The sequence below is a fragment of the Papio anubis genome, chromosome 2 (assembly GCF_008728515.1).
Source record: "Papio anubis isolate 15944 chromosome 2, Panubis1.0, whole genome shotgun sequence".
Taxonomy (NCBI): domain Eukaryota; kingdom Metazoa; phylum Chordata; class Mammalia; order Primates; family Cercopithecidae; genus Papio; species Papio anubis.
The window spans coordinates 152943221-152961927 of NC_044977.1; the positions used below are offsets into that span (position 1 = coordinate 152943221).

The following is an 18707-nucleotide window of genomic DNA, read 5'->3' on the forward strand; positions in this document are numbered from 1 at the left end:
CTCTAGCGGGAAAGGCATCTTCTGACTCTTAGAGAATGTATGAATTGCACCTTTTTTCCTCCTCTTTTTGTTTCTTTTCTCTCTTTTGCATTGCCCCAGTCTCTGAACAGTATTGTGGCAATAGCAACAGTGGTAGCAGCGGCAGTGGCAGGAGCAGTGGGGACAGGCAGAGCCTAAGACTCAGAGTTGAATGTCTGCTTCAATTATAGGAGTTGTAGACACCCTCCTAGTGTTTAGCATAGTGTTTAGCATAGTTGCAGGAAGTGTGGGTAAATAAAGCCTCAGCTTTCTGGTTGGGTAACAAGTAAAGTGGAGCCCCAGCCTACTAAAAAATACTTGGAACATTGCACAGTGAGATAAGCTCAGGAAAGCAACCTCTTAAAGTTATTTGTGTTTATAAGCTTATTTCTGAGCTGTGCATATGAGTATCTGCTCTTAACAGTCTACATACTTTGAGAAGTGAACAGTGGCATATTCCATTACCCAAGTCTCAGACTGGTTAATGTGTAGTGCACGCATGGGACAGATGCAAATAGCCCTACAAGAAGACTTGAAAACTGAACTGGTATCGGAACTGCAGCTTACAGAAGGCTCATGGAAACTTGCAACTGTTGAACCTAACTAACTATGGTCCCCTAAAACAAAAATATCAACATTCTCCATAGGATATAAACAAGACCCAGTGTCTCATAACATAATAGACAAAATATCTGGAATACAATTCAAAATTAGTTGACACATAAAGAATAAGGAAAATCTGAAGTTGTGGACGATGATAGTTCAGTAAGCATCAGTGACAAGATGACACAGATGTTGGAATTATCTTACAAAAACATTAAAGCAGTTATGAAAATGCTATAACAACTAAGGGCAAATACAATAGGAGGGACTGGAAAGGGAGAAAGTTTCAGCCATTAAATAGAAGATATAAGGAGGAATCAAATGGAAAATTCAGAACTAAAAAATATAATAACTGAAATTTAAAAATACACTGAATGGTCCCAATAGCAGAATGGTAATGAGAAAGGAAAGGGTCAGTGAACTTAAAGATTAATCAATACAAATTTTCCAGTTTAAAAGAGTAAAATGGGAGAAAAATTTGATAGAGCCCCAGGAACCTGTGAGAAAATACCAGAAAGTCTAACATTTGTGCAATCTGACTTTGAGAAAAAGAAGAGCAAAAGTACAGTTCAGGAAGACTACTTAAGGAAATAATCACAGGAAACTAGATTATTGGCAAAGTCAGCAAAAGACAGAAACACAAATTCAAGAAGCCCAAGAGAAATACAAGTGCAGACATATCCTGTATCACACGTATCAGTCATACATCATAATTCCCCATAACCTAGTTATATAGGTCGCAGGACTCCTTATCTATTAAAGTATATAACCCAAGGAAATTGTATCTTTGATCTTAAACATTAAAAAAAATATATTTAGGGAGTATAAATGCAGATTTCTTACATGCATATATTACATAGTAGTGAAGTCTAGGCTTTTAGTGTATTCATCACCCAAATACTGAACACTATGCCCAACAGGTAAATTTTCAACCCTCACGCCCCAACCCCCTACTCCCCTACTTTCCCTGTATCTTCCTCTTTTTATCTTCTTCTTTCAGTGCCTGGAACACTAAATAAATATTTGTGCAATGAATGAATACGTTTTAACATAACTGTCTCTAACATTTTATCCTTAGTTTAAGGTCACACAGTATTCTTCTCATAAGTCAGAACAAAGCTACCTTCTTACAAATTGTGACATAATAAAGAATATATGTTTGGTCTCCGTCCTGACTTTTGGCACAGAGCTCCTTAAGTCCCTTGTCATTTCCTGAGTGATAGGAGCATCTATTATTCTAATGGTTTGATCTAGTCTCAGTGTCCTGACAAAAGAGCTTTCAAGACCCATGGAATCTGGGTAATGATAGGAGTATCTTTTTGTATGCTGACAAGATGAATGGAGACTTAAAGCCCCTAGATAGTTCCAGGATTGAGCCGGTTGCCAGAGAAACCAACCACGTGAATAGAGGATTGGAACATTCAGCCCCACACCGGGACTTCTGGAATGGGGAGGGAGGATAGAGACCGACTTAACAGTGGCCAGTGACTTAATAACCATACCTACTTAATGGAGCCTCCATAAAAACCCTAAATAATGGGGTTTGCAGGGCTTTTGGGTTAGTGAATATATCCACATGCTGAGAGGATAGTGCAGGCAAATTCCATGGGGACAAGCTCCTGCACTTGGTACCCTTCTGGACCTTGAAGAACATATATATACCTTTTCATTTGGCTATTTATTTCTATCCTTTGTAATATCCTTTATAATAAATGGATAAATGTGTTTCCCTGAGTTTTGTGAGCCATTAGAGCAAATTGAACCTGAGGAAGGCTTTTGTGGGAACCCTCGATTGATCAGAAGTACAAATAATAACCTGGGATTTGCAATTGTCATCTGAATTGGAAGTCAGTCTTATGGAACTAATGCCATAACCCGGTAGCATCTGCACGAAGTCCAGGTAGTGTCAAATTGAATTGTAGGATACCCAATTGGTGTCCAGAGAGTTAGATAATTGGTTGTTGTAGGAAAAACCCTCACATTTGGTGTCTGAAGTGTATGAAGGTAGAAGAGACAGTTTTTCCCTTTTACAAATGATCAAGGCTGGGAAATTCCCAAAACATGGGAATTTCCACCTATTCATGCTACTGATCTTTTTTTGTGTCTAATATCTAAGGGCAAAAATGTAGTGGATTTTGGCCATATTGTGGAACAAGAAGGAAATTAAAATGTTGATGTGAAAAAAATTCATATCTTATTCAACACAGAACATTTTTAATTGGTGAGTATAGGAATGCAGTCTGTGTGTTGGCTTGGCACCTCCCTGCTATAGCACAGTGGCAAGTCCTTTGCATGACAAAGCCTGACTTCTTTTGCTCTCCTAATGTTCTGGGGCTTGTGAAGAAGTGTTTCTATGAAAATTTATTAAAGTTGGATAATAAAACATGTAACTGTATAAAGCATGGTTATTATTATTATTATTTTTTATTTTTGAGACAGGGTCTCACTCTGTCACCCAGGCTGGAGTGCAGTGACACGTCTTGGCTCACCACAGGCTCCGGCCCCAAAGCTCAAGGGATCCTTCCACGTCAGCCTCCTGAGTAGCTGGGATCATAGGCGCACACCACCACGCCCGGCTATTTTTTTGTATTTTGAGTAGAGAGGAGATTTCGCCATGTTGCCCAGGCTGGTCTCGAACTCCTGAGCTCAAGTGATCTGCCCACCTCGACCTCCCAAAGTGTTGCGATTACAGGCGTGAACTACTGTGCCAGGCTTTAAAGCATGATTAATTATACTTTAAAATGCTTTACTTCTCAAGATTAAAGAAGACCCAGATCAAACTTCAGGAAATGGGACAATTTTTATAAAATTTCATGTGATACAAATTTAGAAAATGGATTTTGTTACTGCTTTTTCTGAAAACAAAAACTTTTTTTATGCTTTTTTTTTTTTTTTTTAAATGGGAGATTCTAAATTCAGAGAACAATATTTTTAGCATCATTATAAAGTTGGATCTTTTTTCCTACTCTTGTTTCTTTTTGACCGTTTGTCAACTTTAATAATTTTGGTAAAGTACACAGAGATTTCTCAAGCAGAACCGATCTTAATGACTTGGCCTTAAATAAATCATACTTTGACTATTAAATAATGATACTTATTTTCAACAATATTTTTTCAGAATGTACAGAGTCTTTTCTTTTTTTTTCAATTGTCACCATGCTCAAGTTAGGTTAGTTCTTTACTGTTATTCTTTCCCAGATCACATTCTTTGTTGTAGCTGTTCACAGGTGGTATGGGACTTTTTTTTAGCCCATTATAATTGAGGGTTTTGTTTTTGTTTTTGTTTTGTTTTTTGAGCTTTTATAGCAGCTCATCCCTAATTCTACTTCATTTCCTATACCTGAGTTTTGCCAGAAGTTTTTGGATGCAGTTATAACTAGCATTCTGTTTTGTTTTTAAATACTAGCTAACATGTGTTGAGCCTTTATTATATGGTGGGTACTTGTTTGTCTTTTATTTCTCAATGTCTTTATCACCAGAACATTGAAAAATAATCATTTGTAAAATTCATAATTTTCTGCATAAATTATATTTAAATGCCATATTAAAAATGTGACAAATTCATGTAAGATTACCGAGAGTAAGAATTGAATACCATTTTAATCCTGATATTCCTATCTTATAACCTCCCATACAACAGATGCAAAATATATTTTATGTATGTTTTGTTTTATTTGTGATTTACCAAATCTCATTTTACAGATTATTTGAGGTGAGCCTACACCCTCTCACACAGTCTTTGTGTGTGTTTGTCTCTCTCTCTTACATAGCACATACAGTATACACAGTTTTGACTTAAAAAAAAAATAGAAGATAGTTAATTGACAGGAAATAAGAAAAAAAAACCACCCAGTAGCAAGATTTCCAGTAGGTATGTATATAATATTAGATCCTGTGTAATTATTTGCTTGATGTGGGCTACATATTTGGCTGTCTGCTTGCCCTACACCTAGTGGACAAGGCAAAGAGAAAACATGATCAGTTATAATATTCAGAATCTCATAAGATAAAACAAACTATTTATGAGTTTGTAGCATATTTCAATACTGTAAATTGAGAGAGATATGCTTAGGGAATCCTTATGAATGAGACACAGTGCGTAATGTAGTGAGCACCAATACCTCTGACAATATCATATTATAGTAGGTAAAATAATGCTTCTCATCTCTCTTATAATGTCTTTCACTAGGTAGACATAAAATATATTGACAGTGTAATCTGGAAAAAGTCATTCTAGAAGAGACCAGATTAATTCAGTCTTAGTACTGTATTCAGTCATTGGATGGTTTATCTTTAATTGAATCATATTTAGACTTCCTAAATAAATACTGTGTGTTTTTCAGGAAATTCTGTATGCATATTTTTATTCAAAACTGGATTTGGGAATGATTAGACAATGGAGACTTTGTTGTGTTCATTTAAGATCAAATAAGATCAAAGTGTGTGTGTGTCTCTCTATATATATGCACACATGGATCATCAACTGAGCTTAGAGTAACATTAAAATAATCTTGGCTGGGTGTGGTGGCTCACACCTGTAATCCCAGCACTTTGGGAGGCCGAGGCAAGTGGGTCACCTGTCAGGAGATGGAGACCAGCCTGACCAACATGGTGAAACCCCATCTCTACTAAAAATACAAAAAAATTAGCTGGGCGTGGTGGCGGGCGCTTATAATCCCAGCTACTCGGGAGGCTGAGGCAGGAGAATTGCTTGAACCTGGAAGGCACAGGTTGTAGTGAGCCGAGATCATGCCATTGCACTCCAGTGTGGGCAACGAGAGCAAAACTCCCTCTAAAAAAAAAAAAAAAAAAAATTATGGATATGAAGTTTCTAAGCAGAAATCATGTGTGAATAGATGGCACTGCCCTTTCCCCCACTCACCTTTCATGAACATGTATGGAGTGTTAGTTGCCAGTGAAATCACTTTCATTTTCCCAAAAAGAAGCTTAAACAGGGCTTTAAAAATTTTTTGTAGTTTGCAGACTGATTATCTCTCTGGAGAGTAAATGGTAATAGAAGTTTTGAGCATAAAAGGTAAGAAATCTTGTAGTAACAAAATAGTTTTTTCTTTATTTTCTTTCTTTCATTTATTTTCTTTCTTTTTTCTTTCTGAATGAGGCAGGGTCTTGCTCTGTCACCCAGGCTGGAGTACAGTGGCACAATCTCTGCTCACTGCAACCTATGCTTCTCGGGCTCAGGCGATCCTCCCACGTCAGCCTCCCGAGTAGCTGTGAGTACGGGTGCATGCCACCATACCTGACTAATTTTTGTATTTTTTTGTAGAGATGGGCTTTCGCTGTGTTGCCCAGGCTGGTCTTGAACTCCTGTGCTCAAGGGATCTGCCTGCCTTAGCTTCCCAAAGTGCTGGGATTACAGGTGTAAGCCACCTCACCCGGCCTGAAATGGTAATTTTATATTTGAAAACAGTCAGTCATGGTGCTGGCCTGCCTGAAAACATTTGGGATGGAGAAGAGGCAGGTGATTAGGTTTATCCAGGATACAGACTTCCAGATGAGTGTGATGGGAGAGAGGCATTTGCAGATAATTTTGGTGAGAGTGAAGGCAGACAAAACTATTAGAGAAGCAGAGAGAAAGAGGTGTTGGTTGTTGAAATAGTGATCTTAGTGATGGCTACAGAGTTTTCCTTTGGGAATGTATTAACAGTAAGTTGGAATCGGGGTGGAATCTGAGTGGTGGATTTGGTTGGTTGGAAACTGAGATGTAATAATTAGTGATTTGGAGGTGCTAGGGTGTGGTGAAGTCAAATTCAGGGTGGGATCGTGGGATTGTGTGGCTGAAGGGAAGGAGAGAAGTACCCAGTTGGAGATTTTGAGGTCAGGGAACTCAGAAGTCAGATGGGTTGTTTGCCTCAGGCATGTGGACCCTACATCAACACCTCTTAGTGATTTTCTTCTCACTTAGTCGTCATCAGATCTTGGAAAGCAATTACTGGTATCTTCCTTGTCAGAAACTTGAAAAAGTGCACCACCTTTGCTTGATTCCCAAGCTTTTTTTTCTAGCCTAGATATTTCTTCAGGTCTCATTTTCTATTTTCACACTGTACATACACATTTCTTCCCCTACCCCCCTTTTTTTGGTCAGTGTTTGCAGAGCAGATTGGGGATTTATATGAATTTAGTTTAAATGAATGGAATTTAGTTTAAATGTTGAGTATATAATGTCATACACAATTTTTGGTCATGTGTTTAAAGCTGTGAAATTATTTCTTCAGTCTTGAAAGACTTCTCTGGAGATGATACAGAGCTGATACAGACATTAATGATGGGGCTGTTTCTTCATTGCTCAGGAGAAAATAATTGTTGGATGGTTCTTACAGGCAACTAAACTTTTATTTAGAGAAACAAAGTAATTAGGAATATAAGAAGTGAAGTGTGTCTTAATAGGCCTTCACTTATTCCTATTCTATCTAGTGTTCTATTTTAGCTATGTAAAATACCACACTAGACCGAATACGTGGTGGCTCATGCCTTTAATCCCATCACTTTGGGAGCCAAGGTGGGAAGATGGCTTGAGCTCAGGAGTTTGAGACCAGCGTGGCCAACATGATGAAACCCTGTCTTTACTAAAAATACAAAAATTAGCCAGGCATGGTGGTACGCACCTGTAATCCCAGCTACTTGGGAGGCTGAGGTAGGAGGATCACTTGAACCTGGGAGATGGATGTTGTAGTTAGCTGAGATCATGCCACCTCATTGCAGCCTGGGTGACAGAGTGAGACTTCATCTTCAAAAACAAAAACAAAAAAAATCTGTGCTAAAGTAAGTTTCTCATAATTTAGATACTTTGCGTATAGCATATAAGGTAGATAGAAAGATTTTCTAAAAGTGCTGTTGTATAAATCTTTCTTCATAATTTTCTTTAGTTGATAGTCTTTAGAAACAAAATGAAAGTCCCCAGGCTTTTTGACTAATTTCTGGGAACACAGGGAAATACCATTTGAAGTAGTTCAGAGACATGGACTTAAAGAAAGGTTGCTTAAGGGTGTGACTACTTAATCCTGAAACTGCCTGCTTAAAGAGAGGGAGAAAAACCCAAATGGTTGTTTTAAAAAATAATACCTAATACAAAAATAGGCATATAGACCAATGGAACAGAATAAAGAGCCCAGAAATAAGGTTGCACACCTGTGACCGTCTGATCTTCAACAAAGTTGACAAAAACAAGCAGTGGGGAAAAGACTCCCTATTCAATAAATGGTGCTGGGATAACTGGCAAGCCATATGTAGACAATTGAAGCTGGACCCCTTCCTTATACCATAAACAAAAGACAACTCAAGGTGGATTAAAGACTTAATGTAAATGTACACTTACATTTACTTTAAATGTAAAACCTCAAACTATAAAAACCCTGGAAGACAACCTAGGCAGTACCATCCTGCACTTCGGAATGGGCAAAAATTTTATGACAAAGACACCAAAAGCAATTGCAGCAAAAGCAAAAATTGACAAGTGGGATCTAACTAAACTTAAGAGCTTCTGCAGAGCCAAAGAACCTATCAACAGAGTAAACAGCCCACAGAATGGGAGAAAATATTTGCAAATTATGCATCAGACAAAGGCCTAATAGCCAGCATCTATAAGGAATTTAAACAAATTTATAAGAAAAAAAGACCATTGAAAGTGGGCAAAGGACATGAACAGACACTTTTCAAAAGAAGACATACATGCGGCCAAGAAGCATATGGAAAAAAGCTCAATGTCACTGATCATTAGAGAAATTCAAATCAAAACCACAGTGAGATACCATCTCACACCAGTCAGAATGGCTGTTACTAAAAAGTCAAAAAATAAAGAGATGCTGGTGAGGTTGTGGAGAACACTTACACAGTTGGTGGGAGTGTAAATTAGTTCAACCATTGTAAAAAGCAGTATGGCAATTACTCAAAGAACTAAAAGCAGAACTACCATTTGACCCATCAATCCCATTACTGGATATATACCCAGAGGAATAGAAATCATTCTACCATAAAGACACATGCATGCGAATGTTCATTGCAGCATTACTCACAATTGCAAAGACATGGAATTAACCTAAATGCCCATCAGTGACAGATTGGATAAAGAAAATGTGGTACATATTCACCATGGAGTACTGTACAGCCATAAAAAAGAATGAGATCATGTCTTTAGGGAACGTGGGTGAAGCTGGAGGCTATTATCCTTAGCAAACTTATGCAGGAATAGAAAACCAAATGCCGCATGTTCTCACTTACAAGGAAGCTAAGTGATGAGAACTTATGAACACAAAGAAGGAAGCAACAGAAACTGGAGTCTACTTGAGGGTGAAGGGTGGAGGTGGGAGAAGAGCAGAAAAGATAACTGTTGGGTACTAGGCTTAATACCTAGATGATGATATAATCTATGTAACAAACCCCTGTGACACCAGCTTACCTATGTAATGAACTTTCACATGTACCCCCAAACCTAAAATGAAAGTTTTAAAAAAAAGCAAAAAAATTTTATATTTTCATTCATGGTTTCATTTAATGAGTTTTGGATTGACTGTGACTGTGGCCATTTTGCTGTTATGTCTGTATATAGGGTCTTACATTTAGACATCCAGCCATTTTATGATACTTTCTGGGATATTTTTAAATATTTAAAGGTAACATTATATAAAATAAAAAATCATTGATTTTAGTATTTGTCCCTCTTTAATCAAAGGAGACAATAATCACCAATATTCCAGCTATCCACTATAAACTACTACCTTTTTTTTTTCGAGACGGAGTCTCACTGTGTCGCCCAGGCTGGAGTGCAGTGGTGCAATCTTGGTTCACTGCAACCTCTGCCTCCCAGGTTCAAGCAATTTTCCTGCCTCAACCTCCCAAGTAGCTGGGAGTACAGGCGTGCGTCACCATGCCCAGCTAATTTTTGTATTTTTAGTAGAGAGAGTTTTACCATGTTGGCCAGGATGGTCTCGATCTCTTGGCCTTATGATCTGCCCACATCGGCCTCCCAAAGTGTTGGGATTACAGGCGTGAGCCACCATGCCCAGCCTATAAACTACTTTTATTTGTATTCTTCACACATTTTAGAAGGTGAACATGCCTCTTTTTTTTTTTTTTTTTTTTTTTTTTTGAGACAGAGTCTTGCTCTGTCGCCCAGGCTGGAATGTAGTGGTGCAGTCTTGACTCACTGCAACCTGCTTCCTGGGTTCAAGTGATTCTCCTGCTTAGCCTCCCGAGTAGCTGGGATTACAGGTGCTCTCCACCACACCCAGCTAATTTTTATATTTTTAGTAGAGATGGTGTTCCACCATGTTGGCCAGACTGGTCTTGAACTCTTGACCTCAAGTGATCCACCCGCCTCAGCCTCCCAAAGTGCTGGGATTACAGGCGTGAGCCACTGCACCTGGCCGTGCCTTTGATAGTATTTTGCTATAGCATAGTATTTTGATAGTATTTTGTGTTATACTGTTTTTCATTTAAGTTACATCATAAATCAACTTTTTCTTTGTGTACAGCGTAGACTTCACGATGAATTGAAAGTAGGAGACAAAGGTGACTGAGTAGCTGCTGGTACCATTGTCACTGTGGTAGAAAGAACATGAGTGATTATGGTTAGTTAGCTTCTAAGGTAGATTTTTGTATGAGTTTGATTTTAGAGAGACTTGCACAGGTTTATAGCCTGCTGGAGGAAGATTTTTCCAATGCAGAGGAGCAAAGGAGCAACATCTCAGTACTTGGGGAGCTGGAGCAATATGGGACCAGGAGACTTGAATAGAAGGATTACGCCTTTTTCTGGAGTTGAAGGGAATTAGGTCATGTGTTCAGATGTAAATTTCTAGTGACCTGAGGATTTACTGCAACTACTTTTAGTATCCTTTGTAACCCCCGTTACTTGAATATTTATCATATTATTATAATCCATCTGCGTTTAGAATAACCAATTTTTTTCATTCAGCTTAATTTTTTTCAAAAGAAAAGTTTCAAATATACACAAAAGTAGAATAGTATAATGAACCTCCATGAACCCATCATCCAGATTCAAAAGTTATTCTGATACCTTTTTAATAATATTTCTTCAGCTTTTAATCATTTAAAAATATTTAACTTTCTAATCCATCTGTGTTTATTTTGCTGGAATTAGATAAAAGAATGCTATTTATTAAGTCAGTAATCTTTTTTTATTATATCTCTGGCCTACTAACCTACAGTTTTATTTATGCCAGCATAACATAGTTTTAATTATTTTAATAGGTTTTAAACTCATAATTATAAATATTTATAATTAAAATTGCTGCTTACATCAGTATTTAAATTTTATATTACTGTTTAAATATATTTTAATATCTGTAGATGAAGTGTGTGGATATTCTTGGGTATTTATCTTCCTTTTCAAATACTGAGGTGGTAACTCTTAACTAGCTAAAAAAGCTTTGTTGATAAGCTTTTGAAAAATGAAAGCTAAGCCTAAACAATTCCACATATGTATTCATTTATTTAGTAAATATTTATTGAGTAATATTGTGTGCCAATATCACATCTGAATAAACTGATATAAAAACTTTCTACCTTAAAAGTGTATCACTGGGTCAATCTCTGTGTTTTACTACTGTTTTTAGCTCTACTTTCTCCCTGACTTTTAAATTGGTGATAATTAGGTCTTTTAAAAAACTGCAAATGAATAAAATTGTCTGGGACATCTTATGCATGCCCTGCATCACTCTGGCCCTGGGCCTTTAGGGAAAAATAAAGGACAGTGATATATAGGATAATCATAGATATGGATAGAATATCTTTTGTTAGCTCTTGACTTAGTATGAAAAATCCATAAATTATTTAGATGTAGAAAGTAACTTTGGAGCCATCTCATCCATTCATTCTTTCCTACACACAGAGAAGACAAGACCTCAAGTAAGTGAAGTCAGTGGGTAAGCATATGATAGTATGCTTATACTTACTGTCTTGATTTCTTTAGACTTGTTTAAACCATTGAGCACCCTGGTATTTGGACCAATATGTGATTTTGTAGCTGGTTTACTTGCAAGTGAAAAACAGATTAGACTATCTACAGTTTACTGAACAATAAAACTAGTTAATTACTGTCTAGTGGTTCTGTAGACAAGTAGGCTTTCTAAAACTTGGCATGCTTCTTCTTCCGGTATGTTCCTTCCTTCTCCAAAATAAAGATGTTTTTAGTGTAGAAACAAACAAACAAACAAAGAAAAAAGAGATGTTTTTTGTGGTACAGTATTCATGACTTCGTATTTGTTTTTGTCTGCTTCATTACAGGTTCATGTCAGGGCTGGTCTTTTTCATGGTACTGAACTCCTGTGTAAAACCATCGTAAGCTCAGAGGTATCAGGGAAAAATGATCATATTTGGAATGAACCACTGGAATTTGATATTAATATTTGTGACTTACCAAGAATGGCTCGATTATGTTTTGCTGTTTATGCCGTTTTGGATAAAGTAAAAACGAAGAAATCAACGAAAACTATTAATCCCTCTAAATATCAGACCATCAGAAAAGCTGGAAAAGTGGTAATGATATACCAACTTCCAAGGATTGTTTTATATAGGAATAATTTTAAGACTGTTTGGAATAATTGAGTAATATAAGTTAAATTATATTAGATAACTTTCATTCTTAAAAACTGATTTTAAGAAAATAAAAAATTTTCATGTTTATGTCTTTATATTTAGGTTAATGCATTTACTTATGTTTATGTTTATGCATTTTTTTGCAGTCTTGCTCTTTCTACCATGGATTTTCTTTTGGCAGATTTATTTTATAAGTATTTTATTACATATGTAATACTTTAAAGAAGATATAAAAATGATGCTATTTGAAAAATTTACAGTTATGCAGTCTTTCGACTGAAATTTCATGTGACAGATATGTTTAAGAATTCAGAATTTTGTGCATTTTAGAAAGATCATTGATCCTAACTGACTCAACATACCTTGTGGGGTCTGGGGCATAAATACGTCATTAAACGTGTTAATATTTGGAGTGAAATATTTGAATATTCATACTAAATGTGACTATCATTAGATTTTTGTTATCTCTGGCCACTTTTTGCTGTCACGTGAGCTATGAACAAACCTTCAGTTTTTAGAGCTTCTCAGATTTTGAAATTATGGATATAAGAGGATGGACCTGTTGTCATACTTTCATCTTCCATGTTATGTTTTCAGTCAAGTGTTTCACTTTCTTCTAGCTTTTTGAAAACTTTTTGGTGGGATGGGGACATTAATTTTATACGTTTTTAAAATCTAGTTACTATATATATCTATATAAATTTGTGTTCTTTTATTCTTTTTTTCTTTTGAGACAGTCTCACGTTGTCACCTGGGCTGGAGTGCAGTGGCACTGTCTCTGCTTACTGCAACCTCCTGTCTCCCGGGATCAAGCAATTCTTCTGCCTCAGCCTCCCAAGTAACTGGGGCTACAGGCGCCCGCTACCACACCCAGCTTATTTTTTGTATTTTTAGTAAAGACAGGGTTTCACCATGTTGGCCAGGCTGGTCTTGAACTCCTGACCTCGTGATTCACCCGCCTCGGCCTCCCAGAGTGCTGGGATTACAGGTGTGGCCACTGCGCCTGGCCGTGTTCTTTTATTCTTAATATGGGAATATAAGCATCTCTGGTTATCATCTATAATCGTCTAAAAATAATTTTTAGACTAGGTACAGTGGCTCATGCCTGTAGTCCCAACACTTTGGGAGGCTGAGGTGGGAGAATTGCTTGAGGACAGGAGTTGGAGACCAGTCTTGGCCACATAGTAAGATGCTGTCTCCAAAAAAAAAAAAAAGGTACCCTAAAAATAACTTTTAATGACTAAAAAGTCACAGAAGCGTTAGTTCCTTAGTATTTTTTTCTTCCTTGATATAGAATTATCCTCAAAGTGTTTGATTATAAGATTTTTGATACAAAATGGCAAAATTAATCTATTTAAATGTTTATATAAAAGTCCTCTCAGCTCAATGCCTCCTTTTTAGAGACATATTTATATACCTAGAGACATTATCTCCTTCCACATTGAGATTTATGTAGTCTGAAAGCTCTTAAAACATGTATTCTGATATTGTACGTATTTTCTTGGATTATTAAAAATTTCTCATTTTGGCTGGGCATGATGGCTCACACCTGTAATCCCAACACTTTGGGAGGCTTAGGCAGGTGGATCACCTGAGGTCAGGAGTTTGAGACCAGCCTGGCCTACATGACAAAACCCCATATCTACTAAAAAGGCAAAAATTAGACGGGTGTGGTGGCGGGTGCCTGTAATTCCACCTACTCAGGAGGCTGAGGCAGGAGAATCTCTTGAACCTGGGAGGTGGAGGTTGCATGAGCTGAGATCATACCACCACTCCAGCCTAGGTGACAGAGTGGGACTCCATCTCAAAAAAAAAAAAAAAAAATCTCATTTTCACAAGGCTGTTTATCCATATTCTATCTTATTCATGTACTATTTTATTATGAATTGTTAATTGGGTTTTAAGGTTGTTCTTAAACATAATAAAGATATTGAGCATTTTTCTATGTATATCTTGTTCTTATTTGAGAAGATTATTTTGGAAATCGTCCAGAACTTTCTAGAACTAACATTATTGAAACAAAGGACATGTGCATGTTTACACCTTAAAGTTATTCTTAGCATATTTATGTAATTGTATCTTTTTCAACAGCATTATCCTGTAGCGTGGGTAAATACGATGGTTTTTGACTTTAAAGGACAATTGAGAACTGGAGACATAATATTACACAGCTGGTCTTCATTTCCTGGTAGGATTTACATTCTTATCCTTAGTGTTAAACAGTAACTAACTTTTGGCATGTGGACTAGTTAATATTTTCTTATGAATCACCATTCTTTCAATTTAGTAAAATAAAGTTATCATTTTGTATTATTATTTATTCTAAAACAGATTTACACAAATTATTTTAATGTTATCATAAAATTACTTGTTTCTGAGTAGATTTCTTTACAAATTTTGTTTTGGTTTAAAATCGGCCTATATTTTATTTTATTATTTATTATTTATTGTTTTGTAGAGATAAGGTCTTGCTATATTGCCGAGACTGGTCTCAAAACTCCTGGCCTCAAGTGATCCTCCCAAAGTGCTGGGATTACAGGCATGAGCCACTGTTATTGGCCTATATTTTAAATGATTATTTTAACAAGTTAGTATTTTAAACATACTTCCAACAAATAATGTACCATTATTTTGCTAGTAACAAGTTAACTCTAGTATTAACAAATTATTAATTTAGCTCATTACAGATTGTCTAGTCTGACCATGGGACATAACTTTTAAGTTTTGTGATGGGTAGCTTTGTCTTTAAATCTTATGCATCTCCGTATTTAGGAATGAAATCGTCTAAATTTCTTTTTTTTTTTTGAGACGGAGTTTCGCTCTTACTGCCCAGACTGGAGTGGCAACAGACTGGAATGGCACGATCTTGGCTCACCACAACCTCCGCCTCCCAGGTTCAAGCGATTCTCCTGCCTCAGCCTCCCTAGTAGCTGGGATATCAGGCATGTGCTACCACGCCCAGCTAATTTTGTATTTTTAGTAGAGACGGGGTTTCTCCATGTTGGTCAGGCTGGTCTTGAACTCCTGACCTCAGGTAATCCGCCTGCCTTGGCAACCCAAAGTGCTGGGATTACAGGTGTGAGCCACCGTGCCCGACCAAAATAGTCTAAACTTCTGACTCTTTCAGTCAGTGCTGCCAGGCACACGGGGGAAACCTATTCCTGGGTATATTTCTTATTTTAATGAATGTGTGTTGCTTTCAGCATTTTTTATTGTTTTTTTTTCCTTTTTCTTTTTTTGAGAAATTCTCCTGAAGAACAGTGTCTTCTTTATAATAACCTTTGTTGCTCCTAATTGTGCTAACTTTCTTCATTAGTAGAAGGAATATTCTCTAATTAGGGAGAAATAGTAAAAACACTTTTTTTTTTGAGACGGAGTCTTGCTCTGTCACCTGGGCTGGAGTGCAGTAGTGCGATATCCGCTAACTGTAAGCTCTGCCTCCCGGGTTCACGCCATTCTCCTGCCTCAGCCTCCCGAGTAGCTGGGACTACAGGTGCATGCCACCGTGCCCAGCTAATTTTTTGTGTTTTTAGTAGAGACAGTATTTCACCGTGTTAGCCAGAATGGTCTTGATTTCCTGACCTCATGATCCACCCACCTCAGCCTCCCAAAGTGCTGGGATTACAGGCTTGAGCCACCGCACCTGGCCTAAAATGCTTTTTCTGTAGTTGGCTTTAGCCTGAAATTTGATGTAAGCGGAGCATCTTCCACACACACCTTTATTTCTCAAATACTACTGAGAATACCCTCATCACATGAGGTAGATGGTTTTATTTTCATTTTTACAGGTAAGTGAAGCTCAGAGAAAATAAGTGAGTCTAAAATCTTCCCATTGGTCTACACTGCTTTCTCAAATGTTGGAATTTTTAGTGTAAATCTTACATTATAATAGTGGTTTTCTTTTTCTTTTTTCCTGTCTTTATAGTTTGTTGATATATCTAGTAAAGTTGTGAACTAATTTGAATTTGAATTTTTTAATTCATGGCTTTGTAAGTAACATTTGAAAATGTTCATGTACTAGCAGTTGTCACCTGAAAAATTATTTTTGGATAATCATTTACTGACATATTTATAAACTCTTTGCAGTCTAATAGTGTGTGTGTATGTCCTTTTATTCCTATGTTCTCCAGCATGTACCTCTAGCAATTTTCATTAATTATGTTATTCCCCAAATGTCGGAGAGCTGTGTATATTTGACATATTTCTTTTTTTGTTTGTTTGTTTGACTCAGGGCCTCACCTTGTCACCCAGACTGGAGTGTAGTGCCTTGAACACAGCTCACTGTAGCCTTGCCTTCCCGGGCTCAAGTGAGCCTCCCGCCTCAGCACCCCAAGTACCTGGGACTACAGACATACACCACCACACCCGGCAAATTTTTTTTTTTTTTTTTGTATTTTTTGTAGAGACAGGGTTTCACCATGTTGCCCAGTCTGGTCTCGAACTCCTGAGCTCAAGTGATTTTTACCTCCTCAGCCTCACAAAGTGCTAGGATTATAGGTATGAGCCACTGCTTGCAGCCTATTTGACATATTTCTTAGGAGGAACTAAACTTTCACAATACAATAAAATATAGCCCCAAAATACTATATTTTCTTGAAAATCTTAATTTTGACTCACACATGTTCTCCAGAATCACCAACCAACTTGACTAGTATTTTTAGTAAAAATTAAAATTTTTGGTGGTGTTAACTTGGCATAATACTATGAACCTGACTTCCTCTCTGAGAAAATGTATGATAAAAAATAATAAATGAACAGAGTTAGTTCTGCATGTGTCAGCTCTAGAATTGTTACATTTAACCCAGTAGGGACAAGCAAGAAGCAAAGAAACCACAAATAGTCTATCATCTAGAGTCCCTAAGTCATCATTACAAGGTATATAATCACAATTTTTTTTTTTTTTCCTAACTTTCCGTAATTTTTTATGTATGGACTAGGAAATACAAATGTGGATTCCTGTTTTTCTCCCTATACCTACAGAAAATGGCACTTTCGGTATAATGTATAATGTTCTGCTCCTTGCTTTGTTTACCATATCTACCTATATGGAGAACTGTTTTTTTTCCCCCATGCCTGTGCTACTATAATGAATAACCTTGCTTATGTACAGGTGTATATATGAGATAAATTCCTTAGAGGTGGGTTTGTTGATTCAAAGAATAGATAAATTTATAATTCTTGTAATTACAAATTGCTCCCCAATAGAGTGTATCAATTTTTACTCTCCATGTGTAGTATATATGAATGCCTTTTTTTGCCAGATATGGTGGCTCACATGTGTAATCCCAATGCTTTGGGAGACTTAGGCAGGAGGATCACTTGAGTCCAGGAGATTGAGACCAGCCTGGACAACATAGTGAGACTATCTCTCCCTATACACACAGAAAAAGAGTGCCTTTTTTTCTGATCACTTTTGAACAAGGTTAAAGGATTACCTCTATATTTGGGGCTAATAAGTACTAAAATACTACATTTGATTTCAGTTAGGTTGCATTTGATAGGACAAAAGTATAATAGTACTAGAGAGCAGAAGTATGAAACTGTAAATTGCTGAGAAATCAGCTCTAGAGGTGTATAAATTATTAGAATTGAGCCAGCTGCAATAGTGTGTGTGTGCTTGTAGTCTCAGTTAACTCAGGAACTTGAGGCAGGAGGATCGTTTGGGGCTAGGAGCTTGTATCCAGCCTGGGCAATGTAGCAAGACTCTGTCTCTAAAAAACAGCAAGATAAAAAAAAAAAGAGTTGCCTCCATCCGGGTGAAAATTGAGTCTGGGCTTGGTGTGATTGCTCACACCTGTAATTCCAGCACTTTTGGAGGCTGAGTTGGGTGTATCTCTTGAGCTCAGGAGTTCAAGACCAGCCTAGGCAACATGGTGAAACCCTATCTCTACCAAAAATTTAAAAATTAACTGGGCGTGGTGGCTTGCGCCTGTGGTCCCAGCTACTCAGGAGGCTGAGGTGGGAGGATCACTTGAGCCTGGGAGGTGGAGGTTATAGTGAGCCAAGATCATGCCACTGCACTCTAACCTGGGTGACAGAAACCCTGTCTCAAAAAAAAAAAAAGAAAAAGAAAATTGAGTCTGTGAGGTGAGAAAATATTTATTTAAAAAGGTGAATGAAGAATTAAGGAACAAAAACTTGAAAGGATTTTCCAGCTTTAGGAGATAATTCTGAGTGTGCATACTTCATGGACATTAGACCTAAGTAGAATAGATCTGATATTTTTTTTCCTTAGGAGATACAGAGAGAACAATTGTACTACAGTCAGTATAAGAAAAGAAAAATTACTTTGGAGAGGGGAGATCTTAGATTGTACACCTAACTCTTATTTTCTCATCATGAGTTTCTTATCTGTGAAATAAAAAATTTATATAATGTGAACTCCAGAGTTTTCTAACTACACTGAAATTCTAAAATCACACACAGAATTCTGTGAATTGACCATATTTAGGGTGGTGGAAAAGGGAAAGGAAGGAGTACCTTGAAGAAAGAAGCAGTTGGTGAGGTAAAAGGAG

The 18707-nt window shown here is 37.1% G+C and overlaps 1 protein-coding gene across 4 annotated transcripts in view; it reads left to right on the plus strand.

The window, feature by feature from the left end:
• The window catches only part of PIK3CB (phosphatidylinositol-4,5-bisphosphate 3-kinase catalytic subunit beta), a 186063-nt gene that overhangs the window by 109512 nt on the left and 57844 nt on the right, over positions 1-18707 (plus strand). For 3 of the 4 annotated variants that reach the window (XM_009201618.4, XM_017955846.2, XM_017955847.2), the window contains 2 exons: positions 11881-12132; positions 14284-14380. In XM_009201618.4, the coding sequence (XP_009199882.1) occupies positions 11881-12132; positions 14284-14380 (349 nt within the window). Of the gene's footprint in view, positions 1-1913; positions 2522-11880; positions 12133-14283; positions 14381-18707 lie in introns of those variants that run through there. The other variant, XM_017955848.3, reaches the window with a different exon arrangement.